Genomic DNA, 18,706 nt, shown 5'->3' with positions numbered 1-18,706 from the left:
CATTAAAAAAAAATAAAAATAAAGGCAAAAAGGTCCTGTAACTTTGATGTTTCTTGTGTCCCTAGGATCGTGGTATTAACTTGTTCTTAGAGTAGACACAGTGTGGTCATCTGTTTATTTATTAAGCTTGGTTATTTTCCTTGACTTAGGCCAGTTATAAACCTTGATTAACCTTTGACACCTTGCTAACTCTTGAATTCCTTTCAATAATTTTAAACTCCTATTAATTTGCTACACTAGCTCACTCATGTGACCCTTAAACTAAGTTCTCATAGCAACATCCATTGTGGTCTCACATGCTTGAATTTATACACTTTATATCTTTTGAATTCCAGCATACCTTCACTCTACTTTCCTGTTTTGCAGACGGTCTACCACAACAACCCTCTCGAGCTTACCATACCATAGCTTCCGAGGACAGAATCTACATCAGGAAGGGGGGCATGTTAACCTATGACGGACATTGAGACGTATTATGTTTTACGTCATTAATTTAAATATTCTGAGTCATGGGCCGGGCTTGTCGGCACCATATGTTAAGGATGAAGGGATTGGGTGATCGTCGATGAGAGGCGCACCTTGAATATCAGTAGGATAAGGGTTAGGATCGGCCGGCCATGTATGGGCGCCCAAGTGTGAACGGCCAAGTCACCTATAAGAGTCAAATGTAACCCTAAAATCCTCATTCTCATGTGTTGTGAATACAAGAGTGCTCTTGCCTTATCTCCTTGGTTTCCTTCTCCTGCGTGTGTGTGTGAGAGAGCGATCGAGAGAGTGAGAGAGTGATTGAGCGCACTGTGTAGCGGCACGGCGGCGGCGGTGAGGCGGTAGAGCGGCGACGGCGGCTCCTTCTCCACTGCGACGCGGGAATCCTTCAAGGCGGCAGTTAAGCGGTGAGTGACACACCTTTTGCATTCTGTTTTGAGCTTCCTTCTCTGGTTGTATGCTTGCAGCCATTCGTGGCTCGCATACGGTGTCCGGCAAGTCCCCAGCTACGATCTGTGCGGCAAAAGCGCACACATGTAAAAAGTGTGGAGTTAATCATCTAGTCAAGGACTATCCATACAAGTCAAGTGGAGAAGTGTTAACTTTCACCAATCCTACAACAAGTCGCTACTTGATAAGTATGTAACCATGATGCATAATAGCCCCACTAAATGTTTTCACTCATGCCCATGCCCAACATATGAACAAAGACAAGGTGTATGTTCAGCAGTCTAGGAGCTTCTAACTTTAAACAAGCTAGGGGAAAGCGACCAAAGAGGGTAGGCAAGAGTGAGTCAATGGTTCTTATCTAAGATGATATTTACAAGGGAACCATAGAATGATGGTTGATACGATCTAGAGAGTTTCCCTTTGTTGAAAATACAAGTGAATAGGGTGTGTGCGGGAACAAGCCCTTGGTTAGAGGCTGTAAAAGAGAAGATGTAATTGTGAAAGAACCTGTGAAAAGGTGAGAAGAATCTATTGGGAGATAATAAAGGGTAGCATGAGAGAATTTAGGAAGTGTGGAGTTATTCTGGGAGATATTCAAGGAAAAGAGAAGAGGTGGAGAGAATCAGGCAAGAGGTGGAGATATTCTGGGAGTGAATCATGGAGAAATCAATGGGATTTGATGCTTGATGTAAACTCTATAAATTGAGGCATAGCCCTAATGGGATTTTGCTGGTTTCTGAGTATCCATGCCTACATTAATCTATTTGCTAATTATCCACTAATTACATCTTAATTATTTACTAATCACTTTATTAATGATGTTGATTCTAGTGTTTGATCCACCATAGCTCATCATTATGCTCAAATTTCAATATGGTATTAGAGCCATGCCTAGAATCCATCAGGTTTATGAGTCCATTAGTTAATTAATCAAGGTTAGTAGATAATTAAGAAATAATCCAAATTTTAGTTATTTTTCACTTCACCCCTTCACCCCCCAGCCAGTGGAGGACTCCATTCACCTTGCACACTCACAATTAGGGACGTCACATGCAACACGAGTGGCCTACTTGTGCAAGCAGTACAAATGAGGGAGATTTTATGGATAAGTTCCGCGATTTTTGTCGGTGCCTTTTTTCTGAGCAGTTCTTGACATTGCTACTTCATCAGATCAAATCTCTCTAATTCCTCCTAGCCCAAGGTGTATTCAAGCATGCTCTACAAGCTGGTGAAGACAGAATTCAATTTCATCAAGTCTACATTGAGATCCAAGCTCTTCATTTCAAATTTGCAAGTGACTTTGGTAAAATAGAGATTAAGCTTTCAATATTTGGTCAAATCTTGTGTTTCTTAGCTTAATCCTCTACTAGACTTATTGCTATTGATGCCTTTGAAAGCATTTGAGCTCATGTGAAGTCTAAGGCACCAGATCTGGACTCCCCGCATACTCTGTTTTTTGCACACAAAACAGAGCATTAATTTACTAATCAGTGATTAATCAGTGCTAATCACTATATTTTGGTGCAATTGAGTGTTCAAATTAACCATTAGGTGTCTGATACAGATCCCTATATCTTCAGATTGCAATTCGGAGTTGGTTTAATACTCCAACCATCCCGTACAAATTGGTTACCCTTGATTTAGTGTAATTTCTGGTGATTTTATGCTGATAAATTTGTTGTAATCATCTAGTAAACACCGGATTGAGTTGTAAAAGAGTAGACACTGCCCTTGAATCTTGAAATTGGATCAAGAGGTAAGACCCCCTTCACATCACCATGAGTTCAGCACAGGAAATAGCCAAATTTAATGGGGAGCAATTTTATACATGCAGACAAAAACCATGTATTTGCTGATGAGGAAAAATCTGTGGAGACTAGTTGAAGGGAGAGATGAATGCCCAGAGAGAGGGGAAAATGAGTGGAAGAGCAGGAATGAAAAAGCATTGGGACTTATTGCACTCAGTTTAAATGATGAAATCATTCATCACATCACAGGGATACAATGGGCAAAAGATGCATGGGATGAACTCAATAAATTATTTGGTACACAAGCAAAAAATTCAAAGATAAATCTGTTAATGCAATTCTACAAATTGGACATAAAGGAAAGTGAACCTTTAATCACACACTTGAATAAATATAAAAAGCATTAAGCAATAGCTGGCAGCTATTGGCAAAAAGGTAGAAGATGATGAAGCATTAGCTGTACTTCTGAAGAGTGTGGACAAAGGAGATTATGAAAACATTGTAGCAACACTAAAGAATGTACCTAAATTGAAGCTACACGAGATAGAAGCAGCTCTACTAGAGCAAGAGAGCGGAGGCAAAGAGAAGAAAGGGCTCGACTCAACAGCAAGAGAAAAAAAACCATTCTTCACCCGAGGAGGATTCTCTCGAGGACAAGGACGAGGAAGAGGAAGAGTAGGAGGAAGGACCTTTACTTGCCACAAATGTGGAAAGCCAGGACACATGGCGAGAGACTGCTACAGCAAACCCAGTGAAGAAGGAACGACATCGGCAAACTTCATGGAGGCTCCAAAGGAAGTGGAGTCGGATCATCTTTTCTGAGAGAGAGAGAGAGAGAGAGAGAGAGAGAGACCCCACAACCCAATGTAACCTGTCCCAACAAAGTAAAACCACCTCTGAGCCACCGATGATGTAGGCCACGCGGTAGATGTATGTGTGAGCACTTTAGTCAAGGTCGCGGGCACTTATAGTAGCCTTGGACACATAGAGAGAGAGAGTGTCAAGGACTATGGAGTTTAGGGACTTGAGGCACTGGTCGCGGGCTATCAAGTAAGAGGGAAACTTGGTATAGGGTCCAGGTGTGCTAGGATTATTCACTTGAGGGGAGGTGTTAAAAATACAAGTGAATAGGGTGTGTGCGGGAACAAGCCCTTGGTTAGAGGCTATAAAAGAGATGTAATTGTGAAAGAACCAGTGAAAAGGTGAGAAGAATCTACTGGGAGAGAATAAAGGGTAGCATGAGAGAATTTAGGAAGTGTGGAGTTATTCTGGGAGATATTCAGGGAAAAGAGAAGAGGTGGAGAGAATCAAGCAAGAGGTGGAGATATTCTGGGAGTGAATCATGGAGAAATCAATGGGATTTGATGCTTGATGTAAACTTTATAAATTGAGGCATAGCCCTAATGAGATTTTGCTGGTTTTTGAGTATCCATGCCTACATTAATCTATTTGCTAATTATCCACTAATTACATCTTAATTATTTGCTAATCACTTTGTTAATGATGTTGATTCTAGTGTTTGATCCACCATAGCTCATCATTATGCTCAAATTTCAACACCCTTTACAAAAAGTCTCCAAACAAATAGCCCTAGAAAGGTTAATAACCTCAAAGAGTATTAATGAATATCCCAATGTTGAAAAACAAACTGAGAAAGCTAGAGACAACAAAGGGCTTAATTCGAGAAGCCCAACAGAATTTTGAACAAAATCTAAGGAGCAGTAAAGCTTTTAACATAATGTATTCCCAATATAAGGTGAAACAGAGAATTGGACATGCCATAGTCGATTTGAGAACAAAGGGAGGAGAAAGAACTTAGCTCCATGGAACTATTGGGAGATGAATTTATGAATAGAATATTTGAAACAATGAATGAGACCTATACTCCTAGATTAAAGAAAATATTGAACATCTCATTAGGGAAAGTGATATAACATACAAACCATGGGATGTAGCTAGTTTGACATCATTATAATTGTCAGAGGTGAAAATTCCTATTGAAACCTTGCTTCATAGCAATCCTATCTTGTGGAGGGATGTAAAGAATGGATTGAATGAACTTCAAAACCACAGGTTAACCCGAGGACGTGAACCATAGGTGGATACCTCACCGTAGTAAAAAGAGGATAGCAATGCTCTTAAATTTATACAAATCCCAATCAATCAATCAAGGAATTACTACAAAAATGATGACACAAATGCTACCGTTCATATATTATAATGGATATCACGTAATCCTAGATGGTGGAGCTAAAGTGAGCATCACTATAAATAAATATTAGGAAACATGGGGAACACTGACCTTAGAATGAATAAGCCTTGTTGTAAAAATGGTTGATAGAACAATTACAAGAATAAGTAAAAAATCTTTTCATTCGAGTATCATCACACCTTCATAGTGATGAATGTCTTGCGCCAACAAGTAGATTTGTATGATTTCGTGCTTGGTAGTAGATAGTTGATGATGCCTACTAGGTTGTTGGATAATTAGTCCTTAGATTAAGTCTATTTATGAAAAGACACCCAATTATTAACGGACATGCAAGACTTATCCTCCTATGGAGGGTAACCTCTTTAGAAATGAGTCAGTTACCCATTGATCACACCACATCACTGTACGTGTGAAAACCAAAAGTTTATCAAACTAAGGGTGAGTTTGAGGACCTTATGTATTCATCCCTCCCTCCTCCAGATTTTAGTGAAAACTAGATGTATGTGTTGTCAATGATGTGCCCTAGTCGGGGAATAAGTACATGAATTTGGACTCAATGAAGCAAGGCCCTTCGACTTCTTTCATGATGATAAGAGTGGGGAGTATTGTAATGTTTCAAAAAAAATGTTGTCAACAAGCTTTGATACCGAATCATTGCCAAAAGGGAAGCACCTTAGAAAATGGTTAGGGAAAAAATGCTATCAAGCTAAACATAACAGCATGTTATGAAGTAAATGCATAGATACACAATGGCAAAGACATGTTAAGGCTACAAAGTTGTATGAGGAGTTTTCTAATAATTAGGGCATCGAACTATAAAAAATCAATTTCCTTGGTAAGACACAAGAAAGATATCAAGCTTCAAAAAAAAGTTGAGTCGTAACTTTCTAGATCTAAAAGACGTAAAAAAACTGAGCCTTGGAAGAATGAGAAACTAAGAGGATATTGCCCCAAATCAACACAAAAGAAGATGATATAATGGACTTAAGATTAGTCCCTGAGCAATATAAAACATATATAATGTGTGAACGAACAATTGTTTGCATTTAGAGCCCAACGTTCTAAGGAAGAGCAAGAGGGAATGGACTTGCTCAAGTCAAGGCCATAGACTTAGCCAAAACATGGGGAGGAGCCCAAACTAGTTTTCAATGTGCTAAGGACCTAACTCCTTGTGAGGGAAGGGAAGTGGTAGACTTAATGAGATAATTCAAGAATTACTTTACCTAGAAAAACATGGATATATTTAAGGGAGTTTCATGTAGGTGCTACAACACACAATCCTTATCATAGAAGGCTCAAGACCAACAAGGCAAAGACCTTATCAAATTTATCCCAAATATTCCACAATTATGTAAGAAGAAATTGCGAAGATTATTGCTAGGAGATTCCTTTACCAAATCAAACATATATTAATTGGGTGTCACCCATTATCATAGAAAAATGGGAAACTACGAGTGTGTGTTCACTCACAGACTTTGCTAGTTTCAGACCCTTACTTAACGTGCACATTCAAATGATATTTTATGAAAAAAGATTAAAGGTGAGCTTAACTCGAGCAATGGAGAGAGAGAGAGAGAGAGATGGTCTTATTAATCTAAGATGAGGGGTCGATTTAAGAAAAGAAAAAAAAGAAAGACAAGCAAACAGGGTGAGTGTATACAGTCTAAGAGAGAGAGAGAGAGAAGAAAGTCTAATTAAAGATGTGTTAGCTGGAGAATCATAGGTCGGGCCGTTGTGGTTCTTGAGCTCTGGGCGATGGAGCACCATAGGGAGATAATGTTGAACTTGAGGGAAGGTGTTAAAGTATGCAAGGTCAATACGATCTCTTCATAAAGGTTGATTGAGCAAAGTCAAGATTGATACCTTGATGGTGATATGTTGTAATGTACATGCCTAAGGTCATAGAATTGACTTTGGATTTACCTTTGATAGCACACATCACGCGTGCATGGTTGGTGAAAGAGACTCCTTCAATCAAGGAGAAAAATTCTGGATGCTAACATTGCTGTATGTAGGTTTGAAGTATTAATATCTCTCAATCCCACCGTTAACTTTTGGAGCAGTCTGAGATAAATTGTTCCTCTCTTTATGGACAACCTCACCGTTGGGATCTTCCAGATCAGATTTCTAGAATGATGATATATACAGCCTGCAAGTTAGCTGTCTACCTACCTACAGAATTCTGGACTGCACCTACCTACCTACTTGGCGACCTCAATAACTAAAGAAGATTGATCCTCCAACTCATGGAGTGTGAAGAATAGTTGTTCCCCATATTATGGAGCATCTACCTACCAAAGGATTGGTCGTGGTTCACTCACAAGCGTGAGATATATCAGTTCTTCTATAGTTGTAGTTTGTAGGTGGACATAGTTGGAGAGTGAGACACATACATACTGTGTAGTGTTGAGAGTGTAGTGTGGTGCTGATTGTAGCCAACACTCTTGCTATTGTACGCATTGACATATGAGAGCTTATTGAGCCTCTTGGTATTAGTTTTGGGTTTGGGGATTAGCCCATGATTTGTATGTAGTAGTCATTGCTACTCTACTCCATTGTATGTAATGGTCATTGCTACTCTACTCCATTGAATAAAAGTGCAGTATTGTTTCTTCCATATTGGAATTGTCTTGTTAATTGAGAACGTATCTCGTTTTCTCTCCATCTCCAATTCTTTTCAGGTGAGGGAAAGCAAGGGTTCATCTTTGAGGAGCCCTTCCTATTTCGTTACTTAATGGCTTGTCTTCATGGCTCAGGAGGCCCCTATTAGGAGGGATTCCATAGGCTTGGAAAGGGGGAGGGGGGTTCAAAAACTAGATGATTCAATCCATTATTTTATATTTTAAATTCCCACATTCACTCACAAAGTTTACTAGTTGGAGACCCTTATGTAACATGTGCATTCAAATGATATTTTATGAAACCTCTTATTTGTGAGTCTGGAATCCTTAAAATGATCATTCATCTCTTCTATACATTCAAATGATATTTTATGAAATCACTTATTTGTGAGTGTGGAATCCTTACTCATCTACAAATATATGTTTTTTTTAAAACCTCTCACTATACAATGAAGAACCCCTTATGAAATTTTATTTCTTCCACTTTTTGTATAAATTTGAACTTATAAAGCCCTTGTTCTGAAACTCATGCTTAGGCATGCGTGTCCTTAGGCGAATCCCCCAATTCACATGCATGAATTGTAAATACTAGTCAAGCGCAATAAATGACCTTTTTTTAGGGGGTGTTTTATGTTGAAGAGCGATATCAGTGGGTCTAAAATATCAAATCCATGTATGGTTTACATTTATGCTGAAATTTGAAGCCTTTAGAGGGCACGAAAGCCCGTCAAACCTTCTAAAGAAGGCCTCTTACAAAATAGGGTTGAAAAAAAGAACACATACGGCCACTATTTTGAAAATTTTTCCAAATTGTAAACATAAACAAACATATATGTTTTGAAGATCAACCTAGTTTTTGACATTTGGCATTTAAATTGAAGGTTAAGTAAGGTAGGCCTTCAATTTCAGCTTGATAGACAAGCCAAATGTGAGGTAGAGAAGGTATTTAAAAGTAAGACTGAAGTAGACCACAATATTACACACAAGTACTTTTGAAATGCATTCACTTGATCAAATGCTCAAGCTCTTTGCATGAACTGAGGCGGTGGGGCGGCGGTTGCTCTGACAGGTACATAACCTACAGGAGATAATAGGTTGTAGAAAAAAAGATAAAAGGTGAGCTTAACTCGAGCAATTGATGAGTATAAAGTCTAATTAATGATATATAACAATGCTAGAATTTGAAGGTTGGAGTACCCTTCCAAAGAGGTCAAAACCTTCACAAGAAAGGTGAAAACACAATCACCCTTCAAAAGAATCATACCGTGGGCTGGGTCGACGTTGCGGTTCTTGAGCTCTCGGTAGGTCTGGGCGATGGAGCAGCATAGGCACCAGCAGTCGGTGCACAGGTCATTGCAGGGCTCCGCCGGCAGATTGTACTTCAGCCTTAGCTTCTTCCTGTACAGGCACGTGTAGCAACAACCCAGCCCCGTAAACCACTGCAGTAGACAGAATATCAAGCCTCCTCCTAAGCATGCTGCAATCGACAACGATAAATCCTTCCATTAGCACAGCCTTGATTAAGCACTTATTAATTGATTTAGGTTAATTTCCCTTGATTTTTAAGTTAATGAGCTCCGTGTATTCAATTACTCACAAGTTTGTCCCTCGTCCAAAACATGGACTATTTCGCCAACTGGGATGCATGGGCAGCACAAACTGCAGAAGCCTGCACGATCATATAAACACACAGCACAGCTTGCAATACATGAGATATCATTAAGAAAATTCAAAATTAGAGAGAGAGCTTTTGCGAGAATGGGTTCTGTGTGCATGTACATGAGCCACAATCAGCGAAGCAGCCACACAGGCCTGTAGTCCACTGTCCAGGTAGTTGGGCGCCGTCAGTTGCCATAGCTGTTCTGTGTAAACGCAAACAAGGATTAGGGGAAGCTGGGCCGGTTTGTAAACGTAAACAAGGAATAGGTAAAGCTGTGCGCGTAAATAAATAATGTAGTCACGATCAGTATCTATGGACCGGTTCAAATATGATGCACACGAGCCACAATCATCGAAGCAGGCGCACATGCCATCGCTGTTCTGTGCAAACAAGGATAAGGCAAAGCTGGATAGATAAACAATGTAATCACGAGTATGTTCAAAAGCGCGTTGTCTTGTCCTGACTCCGCGTGGAAGTGTGGTCTCACCACCAGGACGGGGCATCTATGGGCCAATCAGAGCCATGACAACTTTGATAGGTAAGAGAAGCCCATCATCTGACCCGGTGCTCCAATAAACTTGTAGCCTTACTGCCTCCACCAAATGGTCAAAGACCCTATAAACTTTCCCCATGTAGATTATTTTGTGCTATCATTTTTTGTATACTTTTCTTTTTGTGTCACGTCACGTAGGCGAAATAATGTAGGCACGAGTATGTACCCACGCGTTTGATAATTAAGAAGGACATTTCTAAAATACTCTTTGCGCCTGGTCTTGTTCTCTCCAAAGTCCTGACTTCATGTCACCACCAAGATAAGAGTAGCCATGGGCCATTGGACTCTGCAACCTTGATTTTTGACAAGCACGCCTTTCCTTCAGAATTGGATGGGTTTAGTGAAATATAACAAGTCATTTGATATTCTAGTGTAATTTTTGATGGGAACCTTAAAAACTTACAAGTATTTTATGGCCAAAATCCTAAAAAACAAGCATGACACCTGTTAAAAAGCAACTATGGCAACTTTATAGATAAGAGAAGCCCATCATCTCATTAAGAGAAGCCCATCATCTCATTCAAGGCTCCAATAAACTTGTAGGTACTGCCAGAAAAACTCCTCTACTAGATGGTGAGAGATCCTATCAACTTGTCATCTTTTTTGTATACTTTTCTTTTGTCTATGCGAATATTCAATTATTCTTTTCTTTTGCTAGCACCGAAGGTGCTTTTTGCATTCCTAATACAAAAAATAAATTTTCCTTACAAACTCTTTGCTTTCCTGATAAAAATATTCTTATTGACTTTACATTATAATGTTTTAGATTTCATGATCTAGAACAAAAATATCTGCAATGGTACACTACAAGGGAAGGCCCTATTAGCTACGTTTATTGGTGGTGTTTTACGTTATGCTGTTATTAGTGCTACTCGGTGGTCCTAGATAAGTGCCGCTATATAAGCGTTGCTCAGTGGCACTATAAAAACGCTGCTGTAAGCGCTGTTATATGCATCACTCCGCGACGCTGGGAAAAAAACAGAGTATTGAAACTGAGTGAAAATAAAAACTTAAAATAAATTACAACCTAAAAAGGTTGACAAACATCCAAATACTATTGAACGAAAACAACAAAATCATCAAATAGTTATACAAACTGATCAATGTGTACATATGTTATGATCATATATATTTATTTTGTACCATCATCAAATCCATCTTGCAATAAATCCATGGATGCCAATTGGTCTATCTCTAAATCCATCATTTCAATGGCTCCTGTATCAATACAAAGTCCTATTCCACTACTTGAAGAAGATGTAGAGGTATATTTATATCATGGTCCTCATGGTCGTCATATTGATTGTTAGTTGCATCCTCCATTGATTGTCCACCATGCATTTTTTCTTCAACATCTTGATCTTGAAATATATGTTTAGATCGAGGAGCGACTTCTATTACATACCACCAATTAGGATCTCTTTGGTCCGAATGAAACACAACCTAAAAGAAAGAACTCAAAAATATTTACAAGAAAATATATACTTGATGCCTTTCTTCTATCTATAGATTCATCAAAATTGAAAATCAAGTGTAAACCTATTCACAATGTTGTGATAGAACATATGTGTCTCTTGCATATTTTAGCTGAGCCAATTGCAAAAAATCCATTTGGATGCTTCTTAACGGTTTTGTGAGTACCTCTATACACCACTTTGAACCACGTAATTTCAAAGATGAACATTTTGAAAGCTCTAAATCCAATCTCCAAGATGTCTTAAATTGTTCCACAATATTCAAGTTTCTCTGTTATAATATTATTATCTCTTCTACTAGCTCGACTTTCTTAATCAAAACTTTCCATTACATTGCAATCATATGTGATTCTCTTTTTAATATAGATTATATGTAAGACTTTTAGTATTCAATATTATATATCTTAGCAAAACATCTTTACTTACATGGTAGTCACATCCCCTTGTGTTAAGGTTTTATTATGTAATTCTTAGACCTTAGTCAAAGGGCTTGGGGGTTAGTTACATGTGAATGTATCCTTTGGGATCTGAACCGAGTAGTTATTACCCTAACAGTTGCATCTAGGGATTAGAAGGATGGAACGTTGATTCTGATCGCTAATGGAACGTTGATTCTGATCGCTAATGGATGAAGGAGAAGTTCTACTATGTCTTTGCGCAGTGTTTTATTATGTTTTTCTTGATGTTTGTGCAATCATTATGCCGTTGAGATGAATCAGAGTCTGTGCTCTGATGTGCTCTGAATGGTGTTGAGGATGTATTATTTATTAATGCCTTGTACAGAACCTTTTAGAGGGCCATGTACACATTGGCGATCCTGCGGGTTCAAATGCCCTGAGTTCTGGGAGGATACGACTTATTCAGAGGACTGCTAGCCTTGGATGTCTAAAGATAATTCGGGGAATTCAAGAAGATATTATACAAGGTCAAGGGCCAGAGATGCTGACGTTGCTTTAACAGGCAGAAATGATGATGAAGAAGGTGATGATTATGATTCAGATTATGAAGTTCCTCCGGGAACAAGTGGAGCATTGGAAACTGTTTTGGAAGAAGATGTAGAGGAGGAAACATTGGATCAAGAAGCAGAGGATATTGATGATGAGGAAGAAGTACATGATCAGTTTGTGGATGCTGTTCAAGAAGAAGGGATCCCGACAGATTCGGTACAATCTGAATCTGATTTGGGTATTCCAATTTTAAATAATGACTCAAATGCTAATGCAGAAGCAGGAAGTGTTGAGGATGCTCAAAATCCACCAGTATTCTCAAGCACTTTCAGGACATTTCTTGGGGAAACCTTGTTGAATAGAGTTATTAGGGGAAGTAGTAGGAGAAGGTTGTAGTTTGAACCATTACCAGTGTTAGCAAGGAGGCTAGTTAGAGGGGCAGCAATGAATCCTCAAAATCCACCAGCACAGAACCCAAAGGTGAGATCAGCAAAGTTCAGGGGAAAACCCAAGGAGGACCCTGAGTGCCATGTAGTCCAATTCCAAACAAGGTGGGAGGCTAGTGGCTATGACACACTTTATGGGGGAGAGGTGAAGAAGAGGCAGTTTGCGGCTACCTTAGAAGGCTCAGCAATGGATTGGTTTAGCCAGTATGGTTTGGGACATTTTGGAAACTTTGATGCTTTGAGAGATAGTTTTCTTGCCAGGTTCAGAAGGGAGAAAATAGCCAATGACATCATAAATAAAATTAAAGATCTTCAACAAAAAGAAATACTAGTAGAGGACTATGCTCAGAAGTTCAGGGTTCTCTCTCGAAGATTGGAAGAAGCAGATAGGCTTTCCAATGAGATGTTAGCTTCTTATTTCCTTAATGGATTAAGGAAGACAATCAGATCAGCAGTGGCTAATGTAGACATTGCTGCACGTTTTGATGCTTTGGTGCAAGCAGTAGTAAGAGTAGAAAAGAGGTTGGGTGTTACTAAGAAGAAGCAAAAGAAAAAGAGGTCTGATTCAGACCTGGAATCTGACTCTGATGGAGACACATACTCAGAGAGCTCTCATGATAATTCAAAATATAATAGTGACTCAGATTCAGATGATGAATCAACTAGCCAGAAAAGGAAAAAGAAGAAGAAATCTTCAAAGTCCAAAGATAAGGGCAAAAAGAAGAAGAAAGGATTGGATGATGAATAATTGTTAAAGAGGCTTAAAGCATTGAAGTATGCCTCAATATTAACAAATGACAGACCAGTGTGTCAGATATGCTCCAAGGAAGGACATTTAGCAACCAATTGCTGGTATAACCCAAATTTCAGAGGAAGAGTTCCCCTCGGTGTACAAAGGTCAAAGCAGCAGCAGCAGCAGAATGAAACTTCATCTAATCAAGTTTTCCCTGCTCAAGCTAGAGGACCAAATAGACAGTTTAGATCACAGCCTAGATAAACATGGCAATCAGATTTTAGAGGAGAATTGAAGTGCACTTATTGTGACAAAGAGGGTCATAGACAGGGTCCAGCTTGTGAGTTATGGTGCAAGCATAGGACAGAGAGGGGTATCCCAATTGTAAGGTACCCTGTAGTAGATCAAAATCAGAGAGGAAAGATGCAGCAAAACCAACAAATAACACAGTTAAATGTAGTGACAGTGATCGAGGACCAGTTTCAGAGTAACTCTGATATGGTTGAGAATGTGGCTTGTGATTGTTCTGGATGTGTAGCCCATGCAAATGATAAGGATGGGAAACAACAGATTCCTGCCTTGGCAGTGACAAGAGCTGCAAAGTTGAATAAAGGTCCAATTCAATGGGCAGATCAGGAGAAAGTTAGAAGCAAGGTTTAGAGGAAGTTGGACAAGAAGAAGCCAGCTTTGGAAGAATTAATGTTAGAACAAACTGAAGGGGTTTGTGAAGAACAAGGACAGGACAAAGGAGAAGAGGAAATTTCTAAGGTTGACTCACTCTATGAAGCTCTGTTACATTCAAAAATTCAGATTTCTCTTGAATCAATTGCTGACATTAGTACCAGGGTTCAGAGATTTGTTGTTTCAAAGAATTCTTCAAAGAAAAGGTGTTGATTCACCTCAAAGTAATTTTTCAATGAGTAATATTGTTCAGGTGGAAGATGTTGATTTCAAAGTTCTTGCCATATCAGTCAAATATCAGGGCCAGCCCATACATGGAGTTCTTTTGGATGGTGGATCAGGAGTTAATATACTTCCGGAGTCAGTTTATATTCAATTTGGGAGCCAAAAGTTGCATCCAGCACCTTTTCATGTAAAAATGGCTGATCAGAGGAGATTACAACCTTTAGGTTTGCTAAAAAACCAGGAGATCTTTATTGCAGGATTTAAGTTTATGGTCAACTTTGTAGCACTTAGGATGCAATCAGGGAACTTGGCTTACCCAATGCTCCTTGTAAGACCCTGGTTCAGGCAGGCTAAGTTACAGCAAGATTGGGGAGCTAATATGGTGATCTTGAAACAGGGGAACCAGAAACAGACTTTACCTATGACATCTACTATATTTATGCTAAAGGAGCAAAGAGATTTGTGGGCACAAGGCATACACCTGGCAGATGAAGTAGAAGATGATGAAGAAGAGGAATATTTGAAGGCCAATCCAGCAGTTGTCCCAGTGTTTGATATAAATGTGATGACTATTTTGGGAGATTATGAGGATTGTTTTGCTGTAGCTACAGAAGAGGAAAGAGACCATCAATTACAGGATATTCAAACAGGGACTGAGATGACTAAGGAACAGTTCAGAGTTCTACAAGAATTAGAGCTGTCTCATAGGCAGAGGAGATGCAGAATGATCTATCAACAGATCAGGCTATTGCAATAGCAGAGCAAAGATATGAAAACAGTATGAAGAAATCAGCTAGAATTATGGAGGATGATCTGAATGAATGGAATTTGGGAACAGAGAATGACCCTAAAGTTGTCAAAGTTAGTGTTCATGTGGAAGCAGAATTTAAAGACAATCTTTTGAAATTATTAATGGAATACAAGGATGTTTTTGCATGGGAATATTCAAATATGAAGGGGATTGATCCTGCATTTTATTCCCATAGGATTAATTTGAAGCAAGATGCTAAGCCTGTTATCCAACAGAGATATAGAATGAATCCCAATTATGCAAAGCAGGTTAAAGATGAAATTGACAAGCTGCTCAGGGTGGGATTCATTAAGCCTGTACTACATGAAGAAACATGGCTATCTCCAATTGTAGTAGTCCCCAAGAAAAATGGAAGAATCAGAGTTTGTGTGGATTATAGAAAGCTCAATGCAACCACTATCATAGATCCTTTTCCATTACCTTTTGTAGATACTCTGCTAGATTCAATTGTTGCAGGGCATCAAATGTATAGTTTTCTGGATGGGTTCTCAGGATATAATCAAATCAGGATGCACCCTAATGATGAACACAAAACAGCCTTCATTACAGAGTGGGGAGCATTTGTGTTCAGAGTAATGAGCTTTGGATTAAAAAATGGACCACCAGCTTTCTCAGAGGTGGCAAGTAGAGTGTTTGAGCCCTATTTGTCTTCTTTTATGAGGGTATTTATGGATGATTTCTGTGTGTTTGAATCCAAAGAGATGCATTTGGAGCACTTGAGGAAAGGTTTTGAGAGATGCAGGAAGTATGGTATGTCATTGAATCCATACAAATGTGCAATTGCAATTAAAAGAGGAGTTTTGTTGGGCCACATAATTTCAGAGGAAGGTATACAGGTGGATCCAAGAAAAATTCAGAGCATCATAAAGTCCAAGAGCCCAGTGAATCTGAAGGAAACATCTAGGTTTGTGGGTCAGATCAAGTGGCACAGCAGACATTTAAGATATTTGTTAGATGTATGTGCACCCTTGTCACATTTAACCAAGAAAGGAGTAGAATTCGAGTGGTCAGAGGCCCAAGAAAAGGCATTTCAGACTTTAAAGAAGATGATGGTGGTAGCTCCAATTTTGCAGCCTCTTGATTGGTCTTTACCATGTATTTGTTGATGCTTCAGACATTGCAGTAGGAGCTGTTCTTTTGGAGGCAAAAATCAAGAATTGGTTCAGACCTGTCTACTATGCAAGTAGAATGCTTACTTCAGCTGAGAGGAATTACTCAGTTACAGAGAGAGAAGCTTTGGGCATGGTGTTCTCTTTACAGAAATTTCGACATTATCTCTTGGCTAACAAAGTTTTCTTCCATGTTGACCATCAAGCTCTATTATTTCTTGTGAAGAAACCACAGTTGACAGGAAGGTTAGCAAGATGGATGTTGTTATTGTTGCAAGAATTTGACTTTGTGATAGTACATACTCCAGGGAATCAGCATGTTGTGGCAGATTATTTAAGCAGACTTGAAAGTAAAGAAGATGTTGCAGGAGTTAATGATTATTTCCCTGACTCTGATCTATTTGTTGTTCAGAGCTGGAGCTCTGACTCCTTTTATGATCAAATGTTGCTGTTTCTCTCACTAATGGATTGTTACTAGAAGAGATGAGTGTGGACCAGAAAAGGAAGTTTATGCTGAAAAGCAAACCATTTTTAGTCATTGCTGGAGCATTGTATAGAAAGGGGATAGATCAGATAATAAGAAGATTTGTTCCTGATTTTGAACAAGCAGTAGTGGTACAAGAGGCACATGCAGGGTTGTCTGGAGGTCATTTCTCAGGGGAAATAACAGGAAAGAAGATTTTACAATCAGGTCTATGGTGGCCAACAGTTTTGAAGGATGCTCACACATATGCCAAGGAATGTTTGGTTTGTCAGCAAGTGGGCCAACCCAATTCTAAAGATAGGATGTCAGACCACCCTGTGCTACCTTTAGATCCATTTCAGAAATGGGGATTAGATTTTGTGGGTCCTATTAAGCCAAAAAGCAAGACAGGTAAGAGTTATGTTCTGGTGGCTACAGATTATTGTACGAAATGGGTGGAAGCAGTGGCTCTTAGAGACAATAAAGCAGCTAGTGTGGCCAAATTCTTGTATAGTAACATCATGACAAGGTTTCGATGTCCCATCGAGCTTGTCAGTGATCAGAGAACACACTTCTTGAATGATGTTATCAGAGAGCTGACTCAAACCCATATGATTTTACATAAGAAGTTCACTCCCTATCATCCTCAGGAAAATGGACAGGCTGAGAGTTCAAACAAAATCGTGCTTAAAATCATCAAGAAGATTGTTCAGGACAACAAGTCTGATTGGGATATGAAATTGGACTTAGCTTTATGGTCATTTCGAATAGCTTTTAAGGTAACCACTGGAATGAATCCTTTTAGGCTTGTTTATGGGTTAGAAGCAGTAGTACCCATGGAGTTTGTGGTGCCTAGCTTGAGAGTTGCTGCAGAAAGCAGACTCCCACTCAGAGAGTCTCTGATTTATAGACAGCATAATCTGAATCAGTTGGAGGAAGACAGAGCAATGAGTGCTTATGTTTCAGAGATCATTCAAAAAAGGAGACAAGCTTGGGTAAATAGAAATGTCAAGTTCAAAGTCTTCAAAGTGGGAGATTGGGTCATGCTTTACAATTCCAAGTTAGGGCCACACCCCAGGGAAGTTGAGGCTCAGGTACATTGGGCCCTACAGAATTGAAAAAGACTTAGGGCAAGGAACCTTCATGCTTTCAGATGCCTTTGGAACATTGGTACCAAAGGGGGTAAATGGGTTTAGACTTAAGCCATTTGGAACATTGGTACCAAAGGGGGTAAATGGGTTTAGACTTAAGCCATTTGTGGGCACTCCCCCTGCAGTTCAGAGTACATGTTCAGATCAGGGCGGAGTAAAAGATCACAAAACAGAGGAAATTCAGAGCTTGTGTGTGGATCAGAGTCCGCTTGGATTTTAAATTTGAACAGTGGAGAATACATTTCGCACGAGTCGGCTATCAATTGGCTTGATTTAACTTTTTGTCCGACATTATTTGCGGTAATGGCCGACGTGATGCATGAGAATCCCTATAAACTCGCACCAGTGAGGGGATGGCATGCACGAATTCATCCAGCCCGTTCTAGCAGTGTATGGAAGGGGAGATTGTGAGAGGTGACATCTGCGTTTCAGAGGCGTCCATTCCAGAAGCCTTATTGTGCCGTGTACTGTGTGCCTCATTCTTCTTCTCTTTGTTCTCCTTATTTCCCTGCTCACATGCCCCGTAGCTCTACCACTAGGCCGTACCTTCTTGCTCTGAATACAGTTAGGCAGAGGTTAGCCATGGTGAAGGGTAAGCAGCCTATGCAGCAAGGGCGACCTAAGGCGGAGACCACATCACTTCGACGGTCCCTGCGCGAGAGCATTCAGTGCCAAGCAAAGAAGTGGAGCAGTGTTTTAGCTCAGATTTTGAAGGGATGGAGCAAGAGGAGGAGACTTCTATGAAGGATATTTCTACTGCTATGGGTAGCCTGATGGAGAACTTTGCACCTTTTAAGTACAGCATGGATTTGGAGAATAACGCAAACGTTCAGTGGCTTACTTCAATTGGGTTGATCGGGTACGCAAAGTTAGCCTGGGCTGAGTGGCAAGACAATATATATGCTCCCACACAGCTAGCTTTGCTCAGAAAGACA

At 39.6% G+C, this 18,706-nt stretch overlaps 1 protein-coding gene across 2 annotated transcripts; it reads right to left on the bottom strand.

Annotated features, from left to right (window-relative positions):
* Positions 1-8,178: 8,178 nt before the first annotated feature.
* Positions 8,179-9,587, bottom strand: LOC147623333 (cell number regulator 4-like). Of its 2 annotated transcripts, none has more exons than XM_086821841.1 (5): positions 9,496-9,587; positions 9,297-9,374; positions 9,115-9,186; positions 8,782-8,994; positions 8,179-8,595 (listed from the first exon to the last, which is right to left on the bottom strand). In XM_086821841.1, exons 2-5 carry the CDS (start codon positions 9,370-9,372, stop codon positions 8,537-8,539), a joined length of 420 nt encoding a protein of 139 aa, XP_086677967.1. In that variant the 5' UTR covers positions 9,373-9,374; positions 9,496-9,587; the 3' UTR covers positions 8,179-8,536. The 2 variants fall into 2 exon arrangements, with proteins under 2 accessions (XP_086677967.1, XP_086677966.1); XM_086821840.1 differs by having other exon boundaries at positions 9,297-9,379; positions 9,496-9,581.
* Positions 9,588-18,706: the final 9,119 nt, after the last annotated feature.

This window comes from Cibotium barometz, chromosome 27, assembly GCF_041138505.1.
Source record: "Cibotium barometz isolate CiBa-2024 chromosome 27, ASM4113850v1, whole genome shotgun sequence".
Taxonomy (NCBI): Eukaryota; Viridiplantae; Streptophyta; class Polypodiopsida; order Cyatheales; family Cibotiaceae; genus Cibotium; species Cibotium barometz.
The sequence above is the reverse complement of the archived record's forward strand: the minus strand, read 5'-3'. Positions and strand labels throughout refer to the sequence as shown.